The following is a 27,971-nucleotide window of genomic DNA, read 5'->3' on the forward strand; positions in this document are numbered from 1 at the left end:
TTATACAGTTTTGGGGTGGAACAACTAAATTCTCAATAGAGATAGATGTCTCTGGGAAGGCAGAATATGGGCTATGGATCGAAAGAAATTCTGTTTTGGCCATGTTCAAGGACAATTTGTTGTACAGTGGCCACTGTTTAATGGTAGAGAAGCAAATGTTTAAATATTCGAAGGCGTCCTGCCAAGTGGAGTGTAAACATAAAGCAAACTGAATATCATCAGCGTAAATTTGGTAACAATCGCTCAAGCTAACAAGAATCTTACAGATCGGAGCCAGATAGATGTTGAAAAGTATTGAAGAAAGTGAAGAACCTTGAGGAATCCCTGTTTTAATTAAAGAGATGGCAGAAACTTCCTTCCTTAATTTAATCTGCTGCTAGCGGTTTTGGAGATAAGAAGACGACCATTTTAAAACACTACTGGCCATACCAAACTCTTGTAGTCTATGGCAAAAGATTTCATGGTCGACCATGTCAAACGCAGAAGAGATATCTAAAGAGACAAGAATGAACAGCTGACCATTATCGATTCCTCGCCTGAGTGTGTCAGTAAGAGATAATAATGACAGCTCAGTATTCATGGCATGCCTAAAGCCAGACTGGTGAGGATCATATAGATCATGGTTCTCTAAATGATCAGAAAGTTGTGATAAAACAACGGTCTCGAGCACTTTAGCGAAAAATGGCAAAGACGAAATGGATCTGTCATTATTAGGCTGGCGCAGTCAAGGTTACTTTTTTTTTTTTTTTTAAAGAGATGTCAAACTGTGGCTCTTTTGGGAGAATCAGGAACCAATCCTTCTTCCAGAGACAAAGTGACGATGGTAAACTGCCTTCCCTATATGGCAGGTTGTTTGTCCTGCTGTAATAGTCTGGCACTTGCGAACAATTGAATTTTGTCATCCAATGAACATTGATAAAGCAAAAATCAATACAAACCAGGCTAGACTCTCTCCTTGGCGGTGGCTTCATTCTTAGATTTGGGGAACCTAAAAACATAAAAAAATGTGTTTAATAAAAGAAAAACATAGGGATAATGGAGGTAATTTTCAAAGGAGTTCTACGCCTAAATGTAACTTAATATCGTAGCAACTTTCAAAAGCCCATTTACATGCAAAAAGTGCATTTACGCATGCAAAACCCAGTTTTAAGCATGTAAATCCTTTTGAAAATTACTCCCTACATGAGGAAATTATAGCATATTTATCCATGCATGTAGATAATGTAATAAATGCTAGAATTTCTAAGGTTCTACAATAAGCACAATGTTTGTTTAAAACATTTCTATGCCGCATTACCTTACGACTGTAGTGAAGTTACTTCTCTACTAGCTATACATGACTAGGACTGAATGGGAATCAGAAATCACACGGGTGATAGGCAATGGGAACCTTCTCAGTCATTACTGTACATTTTGTGGCATCACCATCCACAGGGGACATTGACAGCTCACATGAAATGGCTTGTTAAAGAGAGGTAGGCATATCATCATCAAGGCAGTGCTACTCTGCAAACACCTGTGGCTTTTTAAGGCCCTCAAAGTGGTTCCTTTACAAACATAAATATGAGAGAAGATAATGACCGTTAAGGCCCATTCATTCTGCCCAACTTCCTTCCCATGCAAAACTGTAGCTTCCTGATGACTTTTGGTTTACCCATGCCCTCTTCGTAGCTAAGCATCTTCCATACTTATCCCAAGCCTTCTTGAATTCTGTTGATATTTTTGTCTATAAAACTTTTACCGTAAAACTTTTCCATGCACCTAGCATCCTTTCTATGAAGAAATATTTCCTAATATCTACCCCCTTTGATCCCCAACAGTCTGATTTAGAATTATCATTCCGCCTATGTAAATAAACAAATGCTAATCATGCTCACAAGTCATCATGATATCGGCCCCTTGCCTCCTTCCCATATTCCATTGTATATAGTAATTTATCTTCGTTCTCCCCCTCTTTTTTTCCTTCTCCCAGTTAAGGCAACCTTGTTATAATGTAACTTTTATGCTCCTTTAAAGTGTCACTTGTTAATTGGTTGGTTATTGTTCTGCTTAGTTCGATGTAAACTGAGTTGATTTGATTTGTATCAAGAAAGTCAGTATATAAAAGCCTTAAATAAATAAATAAATAAATAAATAAATAATATCATTTTTGAACTTCCTTTCTGCTGACAAATGCTTGCTGCTTGGGTGTTATTGATACCATTGAGGTATTTGACTGTTTCTATTACTTTCCCCCCTCTCTCTCTTTTCACTTCTGGGGTATAGATGTTTAAGTTTTATTTCATAGGGCTTACCATGCAGACTCTGCACCATTTTGGTAGCCCTTCACTGGACTGCCTCTTCTAGAATTTGTTGAAGGTATAAGTAAGCATGTGAAGAAGGGTGTGCTGGTCGATAGTGTATCTGGATTTTCAGAAGGCATTTGATAAAGTTCTTCCTGAGAGACTCCTTGGGAAATTAAAAAGTCATAGGAAGGATTGATAAAAAGAGCATGACTAAATGGTCCACTTTCCTAATGGAGAGAGGTGCATAGTGGAGTCCCCTAGAGATCTGTCCTGGGACCAGAGTTTAACTTCTTAATGATCTAGAAAAGGGAGCAATGAGATGAGGTGATCAAATCTGCAAATGACACAAAATAATTCAAAATCATTAAAACGCAAGCAGACTGTGAAGAATTGGACAAGGACCTAGAAAGACTGGGGGGCGGTGCATCAAAATGGCAGATGTAATATAATATGGACAAGTTGAAAGCGATGCATATAAGAAAAAGAATCCCAACTCCAGGTATAGAATGTTGGGTTTCAGGAAAAAGACCTTGGGGTCATCATGGACAGCACATTGAAATCCTCAGCTCAATACCCAACAGCGGCCAAATAAAGGGGTCGATGCAATAAATGTGCGCAGAAAATGGGAACTCAGTGTTGAGCGCCCGATTTCCTCATGCGCGCCCAGCCATCTCTCCTAGGTACATGATCCAATATTAAATGAGGGTTCGCGCTAAAAAAGAGGCATTAGGGACAAATATGCTTCCCTAGAGACTTCTCGGCATCGGGCATACAGGAGAGGTGACTGTCAAGTGGGTTGGGAAAACGGACGCTCAATCTACGAGCGTCCATTTTCTCCTGCTACCGGCAAATACACGCAAAAGGTACACAGCCTATACTGTGTACATTGGGTGTGTATTGGATGTTCAGAATTTTTTTTTTCCAAATAAATCACTGCTTTATTTGGTTCCTCCTACTTAGTATCGCTACGATACGATCAGGAGGAATCACAAAAAGGAGTTTTCTTTTTTTAAAATGTGCCCTTGAGCGAGGCCACACCTTTACTGCAGCCCTGGGCTGGCATAAAATTTGCCGCGTTGCAAGGGCGCATTGGCTGTGTGGAAAATTTACTGGATCACGGGGATTAGCTAATTGACTCATCTACATGGATTTCCATGTGATGAAGGCTATTAGCTACGTGGTGATTTGGGACGCGCTAATCCCCATTGGATCGGGGGTTATGGATGCGCGTCCAATCGCGTGTTAAGCCATGCGCGGTGGCTAGCGCACGGATTTACATCGGCCCCAAAGTGAACAGAATGTTAGGAATTATTCAGAAATGAATAGACAGTAAATCTGAGGATATCAAAATGCCTCAGTATCAATCCATGGTGCAACCACATCTTTTGTGGTCATTTCTGGGTGCCCCATCCAAAAAAAAAAAAAAAAGGATATAGCAGAATTAGAAAAGGAACAGAGATGAGTAACCAAAATGATAGAGAGTATGGAACGGCTCCCTTATAAAGAAAGGCTACGTAAAGGCTCTTCAGCTTGGAGAAGAGATGACAGAGGGGATATGACAGAGATTTATAAAATCATGAATGGTGTGAAACAAGTTAATAGGGGACCACTATTTACCATTGAAACAGTACTAGGACTAGGGCCTCACTTAGTGAAACTAACTGGTAACAGATTTAAAATAAATGTAATAAAGTATTTTTTTTCCAGTCATTGCAGAATTAATCTGTGGAATTTGTAGCCAGAGGTTGTGGTCAAGACAAGTAGTGCAGCTGGATTTAAAATAAAGTTTGGAGAAGTTTCTGGTGGACAGTCCATTAAAAATTATTAGCCAAATAAACTCTGGGCTCGTCACCTCTTATCAGAGGGAGCAGCATGGAATGAATTTTCTCATTGGGAGATACCAAGTACTTCCATCGATCCAGAGTGGCTACTGATAGAGAGAGGATGCTGGTCTCCATGGACCACTGATCTAAACAAGCATGGTACGTCTTATATTTTCAAGGACCACGTTTAGATCATTTTGGAGATATGAGCTCCAGAACTGAACACAAGACTCCGAGGAGGTCTCATCGATGACTTGTACAGAGGCGTTATCACTTCCTAACTTCTTCCTATGCGCCCTAGCATTCTTCTGACTCTGCCTTGTCATACTGTTTTTAAACTTTAATCAGCAGCAATGTAAATGACAGCACAGCCAGGATATATGCCGGCTGCCAGCCACAAAGTGTGACCCCCTTGTAAGATACCTCTCCTTTTCCAGTAGAGTTTTCATCATCTTCCTCATCTGTACTCTACCACCTTGGGTAGAGGAGCAAACAAGGTTCCCCGCTTAGTTCATTCCCAGCACCTCCCTTTTTCCACGTATCCACCAAGTTTGTAATAATCTAAAATAGTCAATGAATAATAGTACGGCTGTTGCCTGAATGATCGGCCTCCTAGGTCCCCTGGTGCAACCTGCCTGGCTACACGAGCACCCGCGTTTCCACTAGGACTTCTGGTTGTTACTGAACTTGCGGCCTGCCAGACAGACCCAGCTGCTAGATAATCCCATCACCCGACACCCCGAGATCACGCTCTCCTGTTTGGTGCACACTGGTATCCTCAGCCCTCATCGTGCACTGCTCCCCTGGACTTCTGCACCCCAAATGCATGGCTCTGCTTTTTCACACGGAATCTCAGCTGTCTAGCACTTTCCATGCCTCAGGCTCTCTTATTCATTTTATCTACTCTATCAGGAGTGTCCATTCTGTTGCAGATTTTAATCTCACTTGCAAAAAGACAACCCTTTCTGCAAATATTACATAGGAAAATATTAAACAGAACCGGCCTCTGGACTGATTCCTAAGGCACTCTCCTTTCCTTACGGTGAATGCTATTTATGACTACCTCCCTGTTGTTTATCGGTCAGCTAGTTTCAAACCAGATTAACTATTCTGAGGCCAACCCCTGGGCTTCTCAGTTTGTTCATGAGCCTTCTTTGTGGGACAGTGGCTAAAGGTTGGTTGAAATCAAAGCACACCAGATCCAGTGCTGACCCTTGATCCGATTCCTTGGTCACCCCTGTAGGAATGGAGTTTCCTTTGGAAAATCTGGGGTCGGCACCACAGGTTCTTCTGCACCCATGGACTTTGCACCTTCCTTTCCAAATGAAATCCCTGAACACTGCCTGACAGCTTCACTCTTCCCCCCCTATGCCCTGGTGTTGTGCAGTTTCTTTTACTCCCAGGGGGCTGTGGGGTGTGTGTGTGTGTGAATTTTCAACCAATGGTTTTACCCAGGTAGCTATTTAGTTATTTGGGTAAAATCATTTGAAAATTGCCCTATTAAAGAGCCAAAATAAATGTTCAGACAAAAAGACAACTGAGCCTTGTAAAAAAAATAATAATAATAATAAAAAATAGTATTATTTTGTTGAGCAAGCCTATCAGTGCCTCTTGAGTTGGTTCAGAATGTAAGCTGGAGGGGCAACTCTCTCAACCCAACACTCCTGCAGCGCTGTTATTTTACATTTCTACGTGTGGTTGCAGCTTAAAAATATAAATGCCTGTCTACACGAAACTGCAACATTCAAGCAGTGCAATGCATTACCAAGAGACATCTGGCACCACAGCACAGCCCTAAAACCTATGGCAATAGTTTTCAAGCTCCTTACTTATTTCCGATCTTTGAGGAGCAATCCTAGCCACGGCTGGAGATCCTGGGGTTAATTTGGAGCCCTGCTTCTCTGGGATTACCATAGCATTGCCATTCGAGTCATTGCAAAGGATAGGCAGGCTGATTTCTTTCTTGGTGATATGAGACTCCTCTGGTTCATTTTCTGCTCGGGTGTCCTTGTCTGTGGAAGGCTTCCTGTTCAGTAAGTTACTGATTTCCATGATGTTTCCTATGATTTCTACGGGGCCCGTTAGATTCTTCTTCCTGGATGGAAGGTCGTCCTTTGCTTTATTCAGGTACGATGCTGGTGCCCAGCCTTCCTTACCCTGGTACCTGTACAAAGAAGAAAAGCATCGTTACAGCTCCTGTGGTGCATGCCTGCTGCGTTCTCTATAATTCATGCTCTGACCAAGTCCTATGATATAATATTCAATAAGATTATTTAAAAAAAAAAAAAAAAAAGGGTTGGCCCCACAGGCTAATGATCACCATATTCTGTTCTGATGAGATGCGTGAACTCCAATAGGGGTCTCGCAGAGAAACGAAATGCCAAATAATCATAAAGTATCACCTGATTATATATTCTGTGCATAATTCAGGGGCTAATGGTCCTACACTGAAGGCAGGAGCATAAGGAGTGAGCAGGGATTGTACTTTTGATGATCATTTTTATTTATTCAGATAGCTCCCTAAACCAGGGCACTGTACAACAAATTGCATTCAGTTCCAATGACCTCCTGTCCCAAAGAGCTTATACTATACGTGGGCACTTTGAGGCAGCGGGAGACAAAATGACTCTCAAGCTTCATCTCCTGGTCCCCAGCCCCATCTTCCCAATGAAAAAAATCAGAGACCCGGTCAATGTACAGATCTGAGGTAAATGTGCTCAAGTGCACCGCGATGGTGCCTGCATCCAAGATGGCAACCTTTAGGGTCCTGGGAAAGACGCCGCAGGCAGAATTCTCGGGCTTAAGGCAAATGATTCAGAAGCCACAGCTGAGCCTGGAGGAGGCGATTAACTGAGCCCTGGGAAAGCAGCCAGAAGAATGAGAGCGCGAGCCCGGAAGAGCCCCAGATGCATCTCGGTGAGAGCGCGCTGCGCCTTGTCCATTGTGACTGGGATTCCTGTGAGTGCTTTCAGATAAGGACTGCAGTGCGCTGAGAGGTTTGGCTAAGGACTGGGAGGGCCTGGGAAGTCTGAGGAAGCCAGCAGTGGCTTCGAAAGCTGCAGCGAGGAGTCAACATCTCTGGCCTGGGGTAACGCTCAGGCTTGGAACTGTGTAAGCCTCTGAACTGCTGTTTTGTTTTAATTGACCAGAACAGTAATAAACTGCTTAAGCCTGACATTTATCTAAAGGACTTTAAGTGCGACTGATATAAGTGGGTTGTCATCCTGAGCAGAAATCTCGGGGATACACCACCCAGCCAATAACACACAATAAGTCTGAAATCCATTATGCAAGATAATCAACAGGTGTAAAATTTCGCCAGTCGCCAAGAGTGCGCACGCAAGTCTATCTTATAAAATAGCAACCTGTGTGCGTAACTGATGGCCCCACCCAAGAGTGCGCACGCAAGTCTATCTTATAAAATAGCAACCTGTGTGCGTAACTGATGGCCCCACCCAAGAGTGCGCACGCAAGTCTATCTTATAAAATAGCAACCTGTGTGCGTAACTGATGGCCCCACCCAAGAGTGCGCACGCAAGTCTATCTTATAAAATAGCAACCTGTGTGCATAACTGATGGCCCCTCCCAGGAACGCACCTAGTTCACCCTCTTTTTCCATGTGTACATGTGCACACAAAAACAAAAGTAAGCACATACTTTTGATTTTTATAAAATAGCGGCTGGCTACTTACACGCGTATATACACGTATCTATCAGGACTATGGGACGACTAACCCTAACAGTCAGGACAGGCTAATGAGCTTGCATTTTCAGAAACTAAAGCTCCAGCTGTATTTGATGTGTGTGTTGGGCATTAAAGCAGGAGAAGAGGGTAAACTTAGGCCATACTGATGAACCTGTGTGCATTCACTGAAACGCCAAGAATTAACACACCAAGGGAAGGATTCTCAAATTGTTACGCTTTTATTTATTTATTTAAAATTATTTGTATACCCTAATACAATGGGTATGAGGTCTAAGCGGTATGTGTTTTACATTTATATGTTGTTTTGTCTACTGAAGTAACAAGCTTTAAGCTGAAAGGCTGCCCTGCCTCAGGTGAATCAGAGGTGCATCTTGTACATAAAGGCGTTTATACCCTAATGTGCATTAGCACTAATACATGGGTTTGTGTGTATTAAATGCATGTTAAGCTGCATTAATGCTTGAGATAGTTAAAGAACTTTAGTGCATGACCTGCCAGTAATGCTAAAACGTAACTACACATCGAGGCAAGGAAGTACAAGAGATCATCCAGCATCAATTTTGATCCTGTCAGCAGTGTACATAGCAACGTGCAGATCTATTCCAGTATTATACATGCGTGGGTTACAAAATTCACATCATTCTTCCCTGCAACATTCACATGTATGTAAAAACTCTGGGTGACTAGATGTTCAAATTAGACAGATAAGGGGCTTTCCTACTTACTGTTGTCCTGCTTTCACAGTGTCCAGCTTCCAGAGCAACCTTTCTGATTCTGTTACTAATGCTGTTCGTTGTTCATGCTTTACTTTGCTAGTTTCTACGTTTGCTGTTATACTGCCCACTGGTGGTTAGCTTGCATATTTACAGCTTCTGCTGATTTCAGTGCAACTGATTCTAAAGGGTTAACGCTGTCTGAAACAGAGGAGCCTGGGCGTTTCTTGCCTTCTGGGTCTCTCTTTGGTCAGTATAGTCAGGCCTATGTGAATCAGCAGCTAACCCGGCCAACCTTCCATAATTATTTTCGTTTTACCTGCCCTTATTTCTGAGGACAGGCATTTCTGAGGACGCTGGTCGCTATAATCTTTAATTTATGGAAAGAGGGAGGACAACTTTCAAAAAAATGATGTGTGCGCATTTTACAAAATATACAAATGTCTACCTTGCAACATACGCATATACGCAGGCTAACGTGCAAATGCATTGAAACCACGTATATCAATGCATTGAGCGTGCATAATTTACCCACCTATTTTTTAAAATATAGGACGGTAACTTTAAAACGAGCATGCGGGTCCCCGTACACTAAATTTTTAAATCATGTGCACGAGTACGCACATATGATTTAAGATACGCCTTCTGTGCGTGTGCGTGCTCTTAGTTTTAAGTGGTTGGTTGAGCAAACCTACTTCGCGCATCTTCCTTCGGACTTTGTCGGGATTTATCGCTCGCAGGTAAGCCAGATTTTTAAAACATGCTCGCGTGAAGGCCGTTCTGAGGTTTAGAAATGACAGTAGAAAAGTTAGACAGGTCGCCAAAAGTAAGGGAGATCCTTTGTTTGTATTACAGCGGTGCCCATTAAACGCCCGACTCTGGCTGAGTTTCGCCCTAACAAGGCTGCGTCAGGGCTTTACAGGCTAACATAGGATAGGAACGAACCTATGTACTCCAGTGGTAGTAAAACGCCGATTGTATCCTTATTGTATCTTGAAAGCAGTAATCTCAAGAACGCCTCCGTAAAAGTCAAACGCTGTATTGTGCCGTACAAAGAAAGGATTTCCCTTACTGTCACTTCTTGGCCACAGGAGATCGTCTTCCGCTTTGTGTTTTTTGGACATTCTCAGGTTTAGCCATTTGTCCACCAGGTTTGCCCAGCCTATCTTGAGGTCATCCAGACCCCTCTGGTTCTTCAGCCCGCACTCCCCCCGTATCCCCCACCCAGCTGACCCAGACCCCTCACCCTGTAATTCAGGCCTATAAGAATTGTATGCAGACGTACACCTCATCAAGAGCAGAGCTAAATACACATGGCCAAGAAGCTGCCGCGCACTGCGACCGGATCTAAAATACGGATTTACACATGGAAATGTTGGACCTCCTCTGCAAAGCCTCAATCTTAACCCCCCCCTTTTTTTTTTTTTTCTTATTTGCGCACAAGTAATTTGCGGCTTTTAAAATACGTGCTGCTCGTGCTCGGCCCATATGCTTGTATATTTGGGCCTTTTAACAAGAGCAACGCTTTTAAAATTCACCCGCAAGTGCACATATTTTATGTATGCAAACAAAATACAACTTACGCGAGTCGACTTCTATGCTCGTACGTTGGTGCGAATAAAACGTGTGCGAGTGAAATGACCGGCTTTACCAATCAGTCCACCACTTCACCTAGTCCTTCTCCAGATCACTGAGACCCTCCTAGTTTTTCAGCCTGAACTCCCCCAACCTTACCAAGACCTCCCACCTGTCGCTAGGACGCAATAAACACGTTTATTACTTATGCTAGATAATTAGTAGATGTAAACTCACGCGAGTGAGTGTGCAAATGTATACACGCGTCTTTTCAAATAGCAACTTTCACGTGTAAGTGTTGGCCCCACCCCCTTTTTTTTACATGCATATACGTGCACACAAAAACGGATGTTCACGCATGCGCTCGAAGTTTATAAAATGCAGAATACATGCGTAGAGGCTACTGATGTGTAGGCTCATCTTTATGCGTGGAACATTCTGAAAATTCAGCTTGCAGACTGGGTATTTGTTTTACATGTTAATAAGGTTTGCAAGGAAGAAGCAGCCTCCTCTGTCTGCCAGGATCGAGTTAAGCTTACCTGTTGAAGCTGTGCATAAGAAACGCTGAGGTAGATCTTCAAAACATACATGCGCGTGAACAAAAGTACACCAGATTTTATAAGATACGCGCGTAGCTGCGCGTATCTTATAAAATCCGGGGTCGGCGCACAAGGCTGCGCAAAATCGGTAGCCTGCACGCGCCGAGCCGCACAGCCTGCCTCCGTTCCCTCCGAGGCCGCTCCGAAATCGGAGCGGCCTCGGAGGGAACTTTCCTTCCACGTCCCCCCACCTTCTCCTCCCTTCCCCTATCTACCCCACTCCCCAGCCCTACATAAATCCCCCCCCCCCCACCTTTGTTGGGCAAGTTACGCCTGCTTGAAGCAGGCGTAACTTGCATGTGCCGCTCCGGCATCCCCCGGGCACAGGCCGCAGTGCCGGGGAACTCGGGACCGCCCTCCCGGCCCGCCCCCGAACCGTTGCCACGCCCCCAGACACGCCCCTCCCGCCCCTTTTACGAAGCCCCGGGACTTACGCGTGTCCCGGGGCTTTGCGCGCGCCGGCGGCCTATGCAAAATAGGGGGGCGAGTGCCCTGCGCATGTAAATCCGGGAGGATTTACGCACGCAGGGGTTTTAAAATCTACCCCACAGAGCGGAGACCGAATAAGCACACACTTTTGCATCAGAAGCATTTATAAACCTGATGGACTGTATTCTCACAGCGAGATTCCCTTTAGGATGAGTTAAGAGGGGAGTTGGATGCGACTGGTTCCACAGCAGGCCGGTATCTGAAGAGACTGCACACAGAACAGCTGAACGTAGCTAGCAGGAGGGCAGGGTTCTGTCAGTCCTGAATGAGCCCCGGAGGAGACAGCAGACCTGTGCCAGAACAGGATGGCTCTAGGCCAGAGGCCAGCGAACATCTGAGTCTGCAGCAGGACTCAAGTTGTGGAAACTTTCCTTTCAGACAAAGTAAGGGACTTCTAAAAGCAGCGGAGCCAGAAAATGCTCCTAAAGGGGAAGGCTGCCTCAGGAACTGGGTCCCTTATCCTGGAAGAAAGTTATGAGAAGTCTGAACTCTGAGGAAAGGGCCTGGGTGATTGTGAAATTCTGTTCTTCTTTCCTGCTAGGAACAAGATAATTGCATTGATTTAATGGACACTTGATTCAAGGGTACTTTCAACACTGATAAGGAAACGGTTTTTCAAGTGTGAGTTATACAAATAAAGTTATAGACAAACAGGACAGCAGAAAAAGACCATAGGGCTTATCTACTCTGCCCATCTACACTATTTAAATGTCTCTCCCATCTCTCTGGCTTTTCCTGAGACAGGACTAAGTAAGGACAACAGGGAAAAATGAAATCACTTCAGACCTCAAATTGAGCTCTGAGTACATGTTACACATTTTTGGACACTGTTTTCATACAACTTTATGGCCTTGCATCCAAATGTGCACAAAAGGGCAGCACCAGAAAAGCAAACTGCATTAAAGAAACGAGATGGTTCACCAAATATTCCCAACAGGGTCAAGACGACAAAAAAACATGCACAGCAATGTGGGCGTAGCGCACACATCACCTCTGGCTAATCCTCATGATGCTCCCTGCTAGCCTTAACCTTCACCCTTTCAGCCCAAAAGACAGATCAGCTTCGTCTTCTACCCAGAATGCTTTGTGGTGGCCAGAAATGCGCCGGTGTGTACACCGAGCCCTCTGGGCACCCTAGAGTGAGCAGGCGGGGGAATACCTCTATTTCTTTTGGGACCTCCCATAGAAGAGTGCTCACTGAGAGCAACCAGAATAAGGGCAGTCAAAAGTTTAGCATTCGTGGGCTGGCAGTGTTAGACAAGTCTCCAAGCCAGCAGCTGATGGCCACAGCTGAAAACAGCTTAAGGGCAGACACCAGGCCATAGACAGCAACTCTTGTTGATCCCAGATTTAAAAAAATAAATAAATAAATAAAGTATTAAAGTCCATTGAAATTTCAGGTCAGTCCTTTCTGGACACAAAATAAAGGACTACGGGCCAGAGGCAAGAAGCAGTTTTCCCACAGTACTGTTTCCCTTTCCTCTCTGATGTTCCACGGAAGAAGCTCTGCCGGGGCTGCAGAGACCACGGAACACCACTGCAGAACTGCAGTATGACGGATACACTTTTGTTTTAACCGAGAATCAGAAAAAAAGTTAGGCTCAAGGCCATAGGAATGTCTAAGATTCAAAAGCGCCTCTGGTGAATCTGTGTGGTGTTTCATAACATCTGCTTTCCAGCTCTGCAACACTGGAATTACTCCGGAGGGAAGCACAGAGGCTAGGATCTGGGGGGGGGGGGGGATTCCCATATTTAAGGTGGAACGAGCAAAATGTTTAAGGTGGACTTTTTAAGGCTTGATCGTTTTAAGCACTTCTTTTTTTTTTTTTTTCCCATTTGGGTTCTTATAAAATAAACAAAAGTAGCATTTTTGCAGCTTGAAAACAAATTTGTGGGGGGTAAAACTCTTCACCACAAAAGCAGGGACAAAATTCAACAAAGATTAACAAACAATGCAAGAGAGATCCTCTTAACTTTGCAGTGGTTTGGCTCTTTCTGGTTCAGTAACTCCCAGTCTGCTTCTTGCAATACCCAGAGCTTCCCTGCTTTGCTCAGTATACAAGTAAGACCTATAAAATACGACCTCGTCCTTAAAAGCACAGGCACCGATGTTATGGAACGGCCCCATGCTCCGGGGTTTCGCTGTAATGCAGAGCGGTGAATAAGGACTGTGGACTTCTATTCTGGAGGGTGATTTAAGAATACTTTGTGCTATTTACTATCGTCAGACGTCTAACAATCCTAGCCACTCGAGTAATTCAAGAGAAGATAAACAGCTCTAGGGAAGCAGAGACGCTGTAATTCTTAAAATCAATTAAAAATATATATATATAATGAGCGGATGCGAGTGTGGATCCAGAAGCAATGATTCCTTCTGCTGTGAAAATTTACGGCAGGCAAAAGAAACTCGAATGCAAAGAATTTTGGAGAGAGCGAAGAATGACAGTAAGAGGCCTGCGCTGTAAAACGAGCGGAAGCACGCCATTTCAAGCAGCCAAGAAAAGGTTTCTGCGGGAAAACTATTGTTTCATTGAGAAACGGGATTACGGGCCTGCCCGGAGACTCAGGTGGCAAGTGCTGTGCACTGCTGTGGGGCAGGTTCTGGGCTTGGTCAGGGTCAGGGTTTTCCGCTCCCCAGGTCGGCCAGGGCTGGGGCGGAGGAGGAAACGGATTCAGACAATAAGAAACCCGGGTCCCGACTTTTACAGTCTGGGGTACTGATGCACAGAAATAAGGGAAAAAGCACAGGACTGCTTCTACGGCCAAGTCCATAAGCAAAGCACGTCAAGCAGCAGGTCTTTTAAAAAGACTCATTAGCAGTAATTTCTTTTATGAGTTATCATAAGGCTTGGGGGATAACTGCACAGAGCGGCAGCTGTTACCCTTAAGAGAAAGATGGGGCAATCTGCCCGGCGCGGCAGATACTACCATAAGAAGCTTGCTAGGCAGACTGGATGGAGCATTTGCTCCTTTCCTGCTGTCATTACAATGTTATTCATAGCTCCTGGGGGTGGTAATCGTAGCCCATGCTTAAGGGCGACACCTGGTCACCAGATTCAGGGCCTGGTGCACAGAACCCATCCTAGGATACTTGCTGCAAGGATCGCACTAGGCATGTTGTGGGGGAAGGGATTTTAAAATGGGGGTGGGGTGGGGAATGGTTAGTTGGGAATGAAGGCTGATGGTGCCAGATCTGGGCCCTGCATCCAATTGAGCACAAAGGAGCCTGGCGAGTCAAAAAAAAAAAAAGTATCTATATCTTTTTTTCCCTTCTTCTTAATATAGATCAGTAACACATTTCCAGCCAGAACATATTTGGATCAAATGAAAACCATTTGCTCAGTGAGTTTAGAAAATCAGGGGTCTGATTTGTGAATGGTTATGGAGGAAATTAGGGCCTGGGGGTTCAGTCAAATCACTGCCAGCCCTTTAGCTGTGTGCGCCTGTGGCAGGATCTGCCTGGCTTCAGAGCATCTAATTGCTGGATTGCCCAAACTGTCTGCACTAAGTCCCCTCCTAGACAGTCGCTCCTCATGGCAAGTAAGTGATCAATAAGGGAAAATGCGATTCAGCGACAATGAAACTTTCTGACTGCTAACGTCTCGATGCAAGGAATAGCTTGCCCTGTCCAATCCTGGAAAGTATTATTACTAATATAAACCTTCCCTGGGAAATATTTTAGCTTAAAATACAAAAAAAAAATCCTAAACAGAATAATCATTAGAATTCAGTTTTGCTTTTGCTTTTTGGCACAGCTACCACAACGAATAGTCCGAAGTGCTTCCTATTGAAGGCGCGGACCCGGAAAATAAAGAGAATTCCGGGTTTCACTCCATCAGAACACAGGGTCCCTGCCCCAGTTCTGTTAAGAAATTTCAATGAGGTTTACATTATGCAATAAAGAAAATCTAACACCACCCCCCCCCCCCCCCCCCGCAAAATACTATCTATTATTTTTTAAACCTCATTGTTTATGCAGACCTGACATTACTGAGTACAAATTTCACAAATCTCTCAAGATATCCGAGTACAGGCGGGACAATTCTCAAAGTATTTTCCTGGGGCAACTAAGAAGCTACTCGGGGGGGTGGGGGTGGAATCGAGGGCGCACATCCGCGGGTTCGACCGCATGCAGGGTCCTGTTTTCTTTAAAGACTGCCCCAGTGAAACACAGATAAAAGAAAAGCAGAGGAAGAACCGCATAAGGTGGTATAATACGAACACAAAACCAGCTATTCCCCCACATGACAGACCAGCCAGCCTGCACCAGACGGGGGTCCCATATATAGTTATTATTCTCCTGAGCTGTCTTCTGTATCTGCCACGTCCGAAAGATTGGTGACGCCAAAGTTCAATCTGAGTTATCGATTTCCCGAAACCCACCACTCCCCCCAAAACCACAACGGAAGCCTCAAAGCAGGATGAACTGGGATATTAAACTCTTGAGACTGGAGGAAACGTACGTTGTTACAACACGTGCAGGGAAAGGATATCAGCTTTGGGGGACAGACAGAATCTCACAACCAGTTGGGGACCAGAAATCCTGTATCCATGGGGATTCCCACCATATACGAATGGATGATGCAGGCAGCTCACACCCCCTCCAGAAACTGCTCAGCTTGGAGAAAAATAAAGGCAACCTACACGTCCAATGGAGCAATCAATACTTCATTTCTCTTATTTGCAACAAATGCCTATGGGGAAGGCAATTTTTAAAAGCCACTTACCCATGGAAAGGCTATTTACCCAGGCAAAGGGGCTATTTCAAAATTGCCCCCTCTCTGTGCAGGCAAAAAAGCAAGTGTGTTGGGACCCGCACTTTCAGGGAGGCGTTCCCGGGGCGACGTTAAGGCTGGAGGGGGAGGGTAGTTGTGCATTTTCAAAACTGCGTGCATCGTTTTGGCTGGAAAACGTATCCACGGAAAAAACAGGTGCCAGTTTTCACGGGTGCTCCTTCCTTGGGCAGTTTTTGAAGGGAAAATGCGCTTAATACTCTCCTCCTAGGGCAAAGTCCGCGGGGAAAGGTAGTGGGGGACTTTGCACCAATCTGCAGAGTTTCGAAAATTGCCCCCCCCCCCACTATAAGTTGACTGCCCCACATACACAGTGCCGATCATCTGCCCCCAGATCGGCGTGTGGTTCTGCAATCCAATTTTAACCAGCGTGGAGGGTGTGGCATCACTACGAAGCGAAGTATTTAGAGTCTGATAGAGTCAGAGCCTGTCCCAGCAATGGGTTCTACTCTAGCACAAAACCGTTCGAAGCTACTGAATTGTCTGGGAAATCAGCCGTTACCTCCATGCGGACGGATTCTCTCCTAACTGTAGCTATAAACATGCTGAGGAAGAAAGAACTCAGGGTGTTCATTTACTATGCTGCCATATTTCATCGTGGGAGGAGAAAAACATCGTGGGGGTGGGGGGTGTCACTCCCGTGATGTTTGGTCTATCGCAGCAGCTTCCCCGCGATCTGTTTTTCTTGCGGGAAAAATTCCACGAGAAAAGATATCGCGGAGAAAGGAGCAAGCGCATACAGGGCCAGATTTTATAACATGCGCGCGGGCGTAGATTTGTGTGCGCAACCCGGCACGCACAAATCTACGCCTGATTTTATAACATGCGCGCGCAGCTGCGCGCGCATGTTATAAAATTCGGGGTCAGCGCACAAGGGGGTGCACACTTGTGCACGCCGAGCCCTAGGGGAGCCCCGATGGCTTTCCCTGTTCCCTCCACCCCCCCACCTTCCCCTCCCTTTCCCCAGCCCTACCTAAATCCCCCCTACCTTTATTTTGTGATTTACGCCTGCCTTTGGGCAGGCGTAACTTGCGCACATGAACCCCCAGCACAGCTGCTGTGCCGGAGACCTTGGTTCCGCCCCCAGACCGGCGCCCCGCCCCTTCCCACCCCGCCCCCTTTTCAAAGCCCCGGGACATGCGCATGTCGCCGAGCCTCTGCAATTCCCCCCCCCAAACATAAACCATATTCCCTTGGTAGTGTAGTGGACCCCCAACGTCCCCATTCACCAAACAGATCCCCTGCCTCAGGACCCCCCCCCCCCCTTACCATAAAAAGTTACCCTGGTGGTCCAGTGAGGGTCCAGGGTGCTCCCTAGGCTCTGTGGCTATTTTTCAAAATGGCGCCACCCAGCTCTTGCCCCTATCATTATGGTTGGAAGGCTCTATTTTGAAAAATGGCCGCAATCCAGGCCTGGAGTCTAGGGAGTGCTCTGAGCTCCCAATGGATCACCAGGGTAACTTTTTAAGAGAAGGGGTCCAGAGGGCGGAGGGGTCCACTCGACTGCCAGGGAGTCTGTTCTGTGAGAAGGGGGAGGGTGGGGGAGTGAGTCCACTAGATAAGAGCACATTCTGCATAAACCTGAAATCTAGACAAGCCACGTCATGTACAACGGCCACTAACAGACAAAAACTGTAACCCACGGCAGATTGGCAGGCAATGATTTTCAGCCCAAATCGCTTCTGTAAAATTCTTCTGACATGAAGCAGAGTTTAAAGAAGCACTTCCAATTAACTGAAAGCCTACTAGTTGTCGCATTTTAAGGCACAGTGATGGGCAGCTTACTGAATTCCTGCCCTGGCAATGTGAGCATTACAACACATACACACACAAACACAATCTTGGTGCTGTTTAACAGGGGAACCCACCCTGGTTACGGGTCCAGCGGGGATTTCTGGAGTTGCCATGGAGGATGCTCTGATAAAGGCTCATGGCACTGTAGGGTCACTAACAGCCTGTACTGATTAAACTGGAAGCCCAAAAGAGCCTGTTGGGTCAACTCCCACCCCCCGCTGAAACTTTCACGTCAGCTAAGCTGAAGTGCTGCTTGTATATCATCTGCAGGAAATGTGCTTCTGTAAGAACATGCAGAACATTTTCCGTAGGTTGCATTCTTGCTGAAAGTGAATTGTCATTTTATCCAAATGGAAACTGCCAAAATAAATCTTTATTTCTCCTAATTTAGGCAAAGGGCTATGATTTTGTTCCAGCTTCTTACCTTATGTACCACCATCCTTCAAGGTTCTTCTGGATGACCTCCACTGTGACCCCTTTCTCAAACCCAATCTCATCCTTCCCTTGGCTGGTGTATTGCTGAACAGTGACATATTTCTCTTCTACGGAAAGGAAGGCACAATTAGTTTTCTGTGAACTGTTATGCGGCATCTACAGCAGGATTGATTATCTTGAAAACAGTGTTTAGCTTTCTTCATGCTTAGGTGTGTCAGGATATGCAGATTTGTCCAATTTGGAAGCAAACCAGAAGAAAAGTCAACCTGGTGCGATTCCACAAAAATCTATGGGGGAAAAAATGTCATTGCTTTGTTTTTCAATGTGTTTCCAATATATAGGAGCTGCACCTACCACTCCTGTGGCTGCTATAATGCTTTTTAATATTTTGTTGCTTTCTAAGATGTTGTATGTACCCCACCTTGGGTAAATTCATTAAAGGCGGGTAATAAATCCAAATAAATACATGGTACAGATTTTTTCTCCACTGATCCACCACAGATTTTACCTACAGTCAATGTAATCTTGGATCCAATATTAGATATAAAACCTCGATCAAAGCCGTAATTAGGTCTTCTTATGCAAAACTGAAATTGTGTCACATCAAACCGTATCTTGAGCATTCTGATTTCTGTACTGGTTTGCAGGCTTTAATCCTAACTGGTTTCGACTATTGCAACTCTCTTTATGCAGGTCTCCCTGAAACTACTCTTATATCCCTCCAACTTGTCCAAAACTCCGCTGCTTGGCTCCTCACTAGCACTAAATGTCATGCTTGTATCTTCCCTGTTTTGTTCGCTCTCCATTGGCTACCGGTCCAATGGCACATAATATATAATCTTGAAATAACTGTTCACAATCTTCTTAAAACATGACTAGTCCCTGGATCAATTCCGCTTTACATTTTTACGTTCCATCTCGCAACCTCAAATCGGGAAATCAACTGCTTTCTAGCAGTCCCCTCCACCAAACAGGCTAGGCCATCTATGACCTGTGAACGGGCCTTCTCAATTGCTGGTCCCATTGCTTGGAACCCACTCCCAATCACCATTAGAGCCCTTTCTAATACCAAAGATTTCACAAAAGTACTTAAAACCTTCTTATATAGGTAATCCTTTCAGGACCAAAACTTTGAGATTTATTTTATTTATTTATTTAACGAGTTTTATATGCCGTCATTCGGAAACGTCAAAATAACGCCATCATAACGGTTTACAAAATACTCAGCACCAAACAGTCAGTCCATTTCTTAGCAGTATCAATTAGGACTTTTGAGATTCTTTTCCCCTCACTACTTGCTAATACACCTCTTTGAGCAGTCCCCCTGACTCCTTCAGACTAATAATTGTATATTGCATTTCTGTGGCAATCAGTCTTTGTTTCTTTTTATCATGCATTTTTGTTTCTGTTATATATATATATTGCTTTACTATTAATCTTTGTTTTATCCTGTTACCCGCTCCGACATTGGAGGGTGCGGGCATAAAATAATTTTAAATAAATTAACAATCGATTTACAGATACAATCCAAGTTCTCGGATTCGTTGCAGTTGCATCTTGTTCGTTCGTAACTGGGACTGCTTGCCTATCATTCCCTGGTGTTAACCAAATGTGATCATCAAAAAGATGTAAAACTTGGGAAGATGTGCTTATGGATAAATCTGTGGATTTTACGTCAAATAGATACAAAGGAACATGGACTATGGGGGCGGATAAATACCACCAGTCCCATTTAGTCTGCCTGTTATCCTTTCCTGTTGCAATATGGCAGAACCTATTTGATCATTTTCTTTCAACTAAGCATCTGCAGATTTACCCAGAATCCTGTTTTCCTGAGTTTCACATTCTTAGATGAATCACATTATAAGAGTAAATTTATGACTCTCTACATTGAGGTAAAGTGACCTTAGCCCAAATTTTCAAAGTGAATTTATGTGCTTAAGTCCACTTTGACAGTTGGTGGCTCTGCTGGGTGCAAGCCTAGAATTGCTCCTGAGCAGGTGTAACTTTGTGCGTGTACTTTTGCTTGCATGTTCAAAAAAAAAAAATGATGATGTAACTTTATAACAAGCATGTGGACCCCCATTTATGCACCTATGGCCGCGCGAGCAAACATATGCTGGCATTTTAAATCATGCGTGCATTTACGCCCGTTAGATTTAACTAACTTTAAGCTATTATTTCAGCAAACCTACTTCATGTATTTTCCTTAAGAAATTGTCGGCGTAGGTGCGCGCAGGTAAGCGGATTGTAAAACATGCTCACGTGAAAGACATAACCAGTTTGCCCAGTCTACCTCGAGGGCATCCAGATCCCTCTGGCTCTTCATGTAGCATCCCTCCCCCTCCCCCTTGACCCGGACCCCTCACCCTGTCATGTTAGGGCCTGAACAGCGATTTCCGCAGACCCACACCTCATCAGGAGCGACAGTAAATCTATGCGGCTTAACAGCCCCTCGTGGTTTTAAAAGACGGAGTTCCTCGCGTAACTGTTGGCCCTGCTCCGGAACACCCATGCCCCTCCCCCAATTCCGCCTGTTTGCCACGCCCCCCCCCCCTTTTTTTTTTTTTGCACACGCACGGATATACACGTGCGTTATTTCCAGCTTTTAAAATATGCGTTGCTCGCGTGCGGCCCAGATACCCGCATATGTGGGCTTTTTAGTGCACCCAACGCTTTAAAAATTCGGCCCTATGTGCATAAATCCTTTCCCCACCCCTAACTCTGCACCACTCCCCCCCAGAAAGCCTACTTGAAGTGCGTGAAATCGGGTTTTGCACATACATTTACATGCAGAACCCCTTCCCATGCTGATTTTCAAAGCGTGATTTACGTGCATTAAACCCTAATCAAGCCCTATGTAACAAGTAATAAGCACTTGGGCCCGATTACAAGCAAGCAAAATGTGCTATGATGTCAGTAATGACGCCGATGCTCCACTTGGTTCTTAAACTGCACCAAGATGAAAAAAAATAAAATGGGAAACGTGGGTTTCACTTGAATCAATCTCAGTCTGCCTGCAACAAAAGCACCATATTGCTGACAGATCTCCAAGCAGTCAAATTAAGATCATACGGATAACTGTAATGCACTCCGTCTCTGGTAGCAGAATACACCCTACTGAAACCAACCATACCATCAACTGAGGCACTGGGTCTTATACACAGGGAGCGCAATTTTCAAAGGGCTTTTATAACATTGCTTGCCCGATGTGCTGGTAAAGATGTGTGTGCACAGGCTGCACGTGCATACTTCTACCAGTGTAACAGAGAGGTCTTCCCTGGAGCAGGGTTCAGCTGGCCTTCCAAGTTATAGGCCCGAGTTTTAATGGCCCGCGCGCGCAAAAAAACAGGAGTTGCACGTGTTGCTGGGCCTTGTGCGTGCTGCGCGCATTTTGAAAGGAACCCGACCGTGCAGAGTGGGCCTCGGCAAAGGGGCGGTCTGGGGGGGCGAGGAGGGGCTAGAGGCGCCTGGTACAGCGGCCATTTGCCGCCATGCTGGCGCGCGCAACTTGCTACTGCTCCTTTGGAGGAGCATAAGGTAATTAAAAAAAAAAAAATAGGGGTGCCTAGGGTAGAGATAGGGGGCAGATAGGAGAGGGGAAGGGAGGTTAGGAGAGGGAACTGGGGAAGCCTGACGCTGCGTCGCCGTGCAATTTTTGCATAACTCTGCCCCCCTTGCGCGCGACGCCCATGATTTTATAACATGTTTGCACCGGCCCATATGTTATATAATCTTGCGATCCTTGTGTGCGCGCACAGGGATGCGCGCACGTCTTTTTAAAAAATCTATCCCATGTGCATTTCCTTTTAATTTTGAAAAGCATGCGTGTAAATTTTGCTGGGAAATCTATTACCAGGAGCAAATGTGTGCAGGTAGTTTTTCTGGGGTCATTTTCAAAGTGAAAGTAAGCACAAATCTTTCTTTGAAAATGGGTTAAAATCTGCGGGTAAAAAACCACCATATGCTTTGCGCCCTTTGAAAAATACACCCACCGAGGGCAATTTTCAAAACCCGTCTCCATGGGTAAATGGCCCTTTACTTGAAGAAATGAGATCTTTGAGAGCTGCCCCCCTGCCTGGTGTGCAGGTAAAATTTTGTGAACAGTGGCCCTACGCATGGAATTGTATCCACAATGAAAGGAGATGTTCCCAGGGATGGAGCTGAGGGAGGGCCCTGCAGGTATAAGCACACTTTTATGTTTTCAAAAGTACACACGTAAACTTTACGTGGAAAAAGCAGCCGCACAAAAAGCAGGCGAAAAGTCGTGGAGATGCTTTTCGCAGGCAATTTTCAAAGGAAAAGTTTGTTCTTTGAAAATTGGAGAAAAGTCCGCGGGTAAAAATGGTTGAGCATTCAAGCTGAAAAGCTCTTAAGGAGTTTCCTTGGGAAATTTAAAATCGCATCCATTTAGAAGCCTGCTCCCCTTTTAAAGGTGAATTTTAAAAGCCCTATGCGTGTCAAAGATGGGAGATGCACACGTGTCTCGGGCCGGGACGCACCCTGCAGATTTAAAGGAGCACCCGAGTATGCACGTATCTCCCAGTACGCACACAAATCAACAAGTTAAAAAGGGACAGGGCGTGGTCTAGGTGGAGCATGGGCGGGACATGGCCATTCCAGGAAGGTCACTTGATATATATGCACATAAGTATTTACACACGCAAGTGTGCACCAGAGTCTCCTGTAAGTTTTAAAATAAAAAAATCTGGGCTAGTCAGTGGGGTCTGAAGGGTCAAGGTTAATAGGATAAAAAGGAGGCTATCCAGCTGGGCGGTTTGGAAGACCTATCCTTTATTGGGGAACTAGGAACGAATTGGAGGAATGGGTATTTGCATCGGCGCGTGTGCCTAGCAAAATCCCTCCCCACTTTCGCGGTAGAGGTGGCATTTGTGTGCACATGCGCACGTCCATATAAAATCGCGCACATATACGCGCGTACTGTAGATTTTATAACACGTGCATATAATCATGTATGGTATAAAATGGCTGTGTCCATTGACGTGAGCCAGCGTATACGCAAACGTGTGCTCTTGCAGCTTTTAAAAGTTACTGCCCCCATATTTCCATTTTCCAAATAAACTCCTTAAGAGTTTTTCAACCGGAATGCTGTCAGTCATTTCAGATCCAAGCATGAGTAAGTAAACGTGGGACATACTCTCCACAATTGAGATGTTTCTTAAACTGACCGAATTATGAATGTATACGAAAGATGCACAAATGGGCAGTAGCCAGTACTGAAGCCTTGACAGCGGGTGCTGCTGCTCACAAGTTTCAAATATGTGTTAATTCAAACCCCTTTTTTTTATGTCTGTTACCATGTGTCCAATACAGGCGCACTTATATTTTTCAGTGAATTCAGAAAGAGTCTTGGATGTAGGATGATCTTTCTGAAGAGATGAGGTACAAAGGTAGCCACTAAGGGACTGGCTTCATCCTGTTCTATCAGAAAACTCCTGCATCTCACACAGACCTTTAACACGCCAGTGCTTCTGTACACCGCACACGTTTAATGTTCAAATGTTCCACGCTGTATGAACACAACAGCTATTACATCTGGTTCCCTACAAGCACTGTTCAAATCTAGAGCGCTATATTAAAAAAAAAAAAGAGTGGCAATGACACCATAGTCTTCAACTCAGTCCCCAACACACCTTAACACGTCAAATTTTCAGGCCATCCACAAAGAATATGTATCGGATACATCTGTAAACATCTGGTCAAATAACCCGATTAATCTGAACAATTTCGTTACCTTGAAATTCAAGTCTGTTTTGTGTGTGTGTGTGGGGAGGGGGGGGGCCCATGAGAACTGTAGTAAAACCCTGTCGCCAGCGAGTGAGAGGGGCAGTGTGGGGATAGGATATTCTCAGCTCATGAAGGGAGAGGAGTGAAGCAGCGCAGGGAACACGCAGAGCAGCCACGATTCCCTGCAGGGGGAAGGAGGCCACGGTTCTTGAAAACAGGGATTGTGTGTTCCATATGGGGAGGAGAGAAAAGGGGAGTCAGCAAGTTTGTGACTAACATCCTTCCTGGGAACTCCTCTCTCTTTGCTCCAGTTTGTATCTCCAGTCTCACTCCTATTCTCATTTCTTACATCTCTCTCTTTCTCTCAGTTGCTAGCAAGGGCTTCAGAAGTTAAATATTTCCTCCAGAGCAGAGACAGAAAGCCTTAATGTGACTGACAGTGGGAGGCAGAGAAGTGAAAGTGGTGTAGCAGATGGAAAGGAAAGGATGGTGGGGCAGAAAAGCTTTAGAAAAGAGAGACCTGCTTTGAAGATCCTGAGACAGGCCTGGGCCTATGATCAAGTTTCAATGTTGGAAACCACCAGAATTTCGGGGGGCGGGGGGTGTTCATATTCTAAACTATCATCATCCGTACTGTTCATGGATGCACGCCAGCGAAAGAAACCTCTTTTTGGAAGTAGTAATTTCTGACTAGTTCCATCATGGGCAGAAAACAATGAGAAACCTAAGAACCACCACTAGGGGATGCACACATCCCGGTGAGCAACATGTGAAGCTCACGAAAAGTCTTTAGGAAGAAGGAGTAGAGAAATGTGGGATTTATTTGTTTACCACTTCTATTTTTAAGCCTGTGGTTCACAACAGGAGGCAAGCTTCAAAATTTACCCGGAATGTACTTTCACAGCAAAAAATCATAATAATTTTTAAAAAATTACTCAACTTGCAGGACGATGTCCTGCAACCCCACTAATCAGACACAACGGCTCCTATGGAAAGAAAATATTGCCACATTCTTATAGTATGCTCGGCCCCCATAACTTCTACGAGGTGCTTGCATGCAGGAAACACGCAGCACGTTTGTATTTCTGTAAGGACAAGACCTTTAAAGAAGGTCCTTAATTGGAATCAGACTCCAAGAGCTGTATAATCCTATGCACTTTGGTTCCTTGATTTCTCTCTGGCTTCGGTGGTCAGTTTAAAGACCTAGACTCTCTTGCTTGCAGGAGAAGGCAAAGGTTAAAGCCAGACAGACCACAGGTCACTTTAAGGCCTGGAAGCCAGACTGAAGGCACAGGTCAAATGGGAATGGCTGGGGGGTTCTCACTTACTCAGCATGGGGCCATCAGGAATTCAAGGAAGGACAATGATGACAACGAGGTGTTTAGAATTTGTGGAATTGTCTATCTTAGGACGTAATACCCAGCGACAGATCTGTGAGGGATGATAAAGGGAAGAGTGTATCTTACATTCGGGCCGATACAGAAAAACCCACGGGAGAGCCGGCCAAACGAGGGTTAACAGTGCGCTCTTCTGCGCGCACTTTACTGCATCGGCCCGATTGTGAATTAAGAAATTCATGGTGAGAAAAGACATGCAGGATCTCTCTAAAACTACTTATTGTGCTCTTGAAAAACAGATTAGCAGGAATATTTTAATTGATGGAGGACTTTCAGATACAATGCACAGCTGGATTGATTTCCTTTACATAGAAAAATACCTGGCATACACTGGGAATTTGATAACAGAAACAAAATGGCAGAATTTGGACAAGTTTGAAATTTGTGAGCAGGAGTACCAATTGGGAGGGCTTAAAAGATACATTACACAATGCACAGTTTGAAGCCTTGGCAATGGTGCTACTGCTTACAGGTTTTGTTCTTGCACTAAATCAACCATTTCTCTGTGACTTTCATTAGTAGCTTACAGATGGAATCATGAATGCAGGATAGCAGATAGGGAGGAAAAGCAAACATACAAACATAAAGCATGTCGGCCAATAAGGACCATAAGGTCCATCTAGTCTGCTTCTGTAAACAACCTAAAGGATCTCTATTGACGAGGAATGGCCCATCGTCACAGGGGGAATAGCAGAAAAACATTGTAGGTTGACTTCCCCCATGTGGGAGCCTAACGGGCTGATACAGGGAGAGCCGGCGAGCGCCAAGGCCACTCTCCTTGGCGCGCGATTCAGAAAGAAAAAAATATGCAAATGAGGGCCCGTGGTAAAAGGAGGCGCTAGGGACACAAGCGCGTCCCTAGCGCCTCCTTTTTGACAGAAGCGGCAGCTGTCAGCGGATTTGACAGCCAATGCTCAATTTTACCGGTGTCTGTTCTCGAACCCGCTGACTGCCACGGGTTCGGAAAATGGACGCCGGCAAAATTGAGCGTCTGTCTTCCAACCCGCCGGCAGATTTAAATTTTTTTTTTATTTTTGGTGCCTCTGACTTAATATCGCTATGATATTAAGTCGGAGGGTGTACAGAAAAACAGTTTTTTCTGCTTTTCTGTACACTTTCCCAGTGCCAGCTGAAATGAACTCCTGCCTTTGGCAGGCGTAAATTTCTGAAAGCAAAATGTGCGGCTTGGCTGCACAATTTACTTTCTGTATCGCGCGGGAATAACTAATAGGCCCATCAACATGCATTTGCATGTTGCGGGCGCTATTAGTTTCGGGGGGTTGGCTGCGCGTTTTCCATCGTATAAGGGGTAAAAATAGCGCCTCGAAAATGCGCATCCAACTGGGGGCTAACGGTGCGCTCGGCCTGAGCGCACTTTACTGCATCGGCCCAAATGTTAGTGAACTGCTGGTTTACATAAACCCCTGCCACCATATTAGGGAGTGGAGTTTTGAGTTGATCCTCTTTCCGTATCCATCATTTTCCGTTCCTTGTTGGTTCTGGGAAGGACCCCTGGGCTCTCTAGGGTTGAGACTTGGGTTAAGTGAAGAAGACAGGGGGCCTTTTCCTATTTTTGACATGTCGGTTGGATCCCTTTATTCTGTGAAGGAGGAAGTTTTTTCCGTCCTTCCTGCCTCTTCTTTTGATTTCCCCTTTTTCTTGAGAAGTTGTTTTATTTTGATGGCGTTCCCTAGGACCCAGGGGCTCGGCTTTTTGTAACATCTTGAAGACATGGAGTTTCTCAGAGAGAGAGAACTGTATGACCATTAGTGTCCTCTAGGAGGAATAGATCCAGCTATCGGGAGGAAGCTTTAGCAACTACCTCAAGGATGGAATTGGAGGAGGGCTGAAAAATGATTGATTGAAATTGGCCTTAATACCTGAATACATTTATTTTATTTATTTATTTATTTATTTATTTAACAGTTTTTTATACCGACCTTCATAGTAAATAACCATATCGGATCGGTTTACATTTAACAGAGGGTATAACTGAAGGAAACAATTCAGGTAAACAATAGATAACAATAGATAGGAATAAGTCAAAGTTACAATCAACGGGAATCGAGAACTTGGAAGCTTATAACAAGCTGGAAGGAAGATAAAGGCAGGTAATAATTATAAAAGATACGATAGTGAGAACGGGTTAAAGCTTGAAGGTGCTTTAAGCTTAAAGTTACAAATTTACTGACGATCCAAAATGTAAGCAGGACTTTGTAAATATTAAGAGCTGTAAAGAACCTTTCTATCAGTTTCATCTTTAATCAGTTTAAGTTGGAAGCCATATCAGCTTCCAGCCCGATTATTATTGCTGTTTAAAATGGACTGTAATTGAGAACTAAACCACGCAGGGGGCTTTGAAGAGTAATCTTCCTTCCGTCAGGGAATTCTGGCCGTCAGGGTGATGCAAACTCAGGAGAGGACTTTCACATCTAAGACTATGTTTGATGTGTGGTTCCTAGGGCCATATTGGGGAATTCTAGCCCAGGGATTCCCCTCGAATTCCTTCCTGCTCTAGTGCCAAAGGCCCCAGTAGAGTTGTTGGCCTTCTCCTCACAAAGCCTGCAAGATGTCTCCTCCCAAATCGTCCAATAGGAAAGAGGCCAAAAAAAGC

General features: G+C 44.8%; 1 protein-coding gene across 5 annotated transcripts in view; it reads right to left on the reverse strand.

The window, feature by feature from the left end:
• Window positions 1-27,971, reverse strand: part of SH3PXD2A (SH3 and PX domains 2A) — a 571,414-nt gene that overhangs the window by 11,864 nt on the left and 531,579 nt on the right. For all 5 annotated transcript variants that reach the window (XM_029610305.1, XM_029610306.1, XM_029610304.1 and 2 more), the window contains 3 exons: window positions 18,202-18,319; window positions 5,938-6,272; window positions 939-988 (listed from right to left, as the gene is read on the reverse strand). In XM_029610305.1, the coding sequence (XP_029466165.1) occupies window positions 939-988; window positions 5,938-6,272; window positions 18,202-18,319 (503 nt within the window). The remainder of the gene's footprint in view (window positions 1-938; window positions 989-5,937; window positions 6,273-18,201; window positions 18,320-27,971) is intronic.

Source organism: Rhinatrema bivittatum, chromosome 7 (assembly GCF_901001135.1).
Source record: "Rhinatrema bivittatum chromosome 7, aRhiBiv1.1, whole genome shotgun sequence".
Classification (NCBI taxonomy): Eukaryota; Metazoa; Chordata; class Amphibia; order Gymnophiona; family Rhinatrematidae; genus Rhinatrema; species Rhinatrema bivittatum.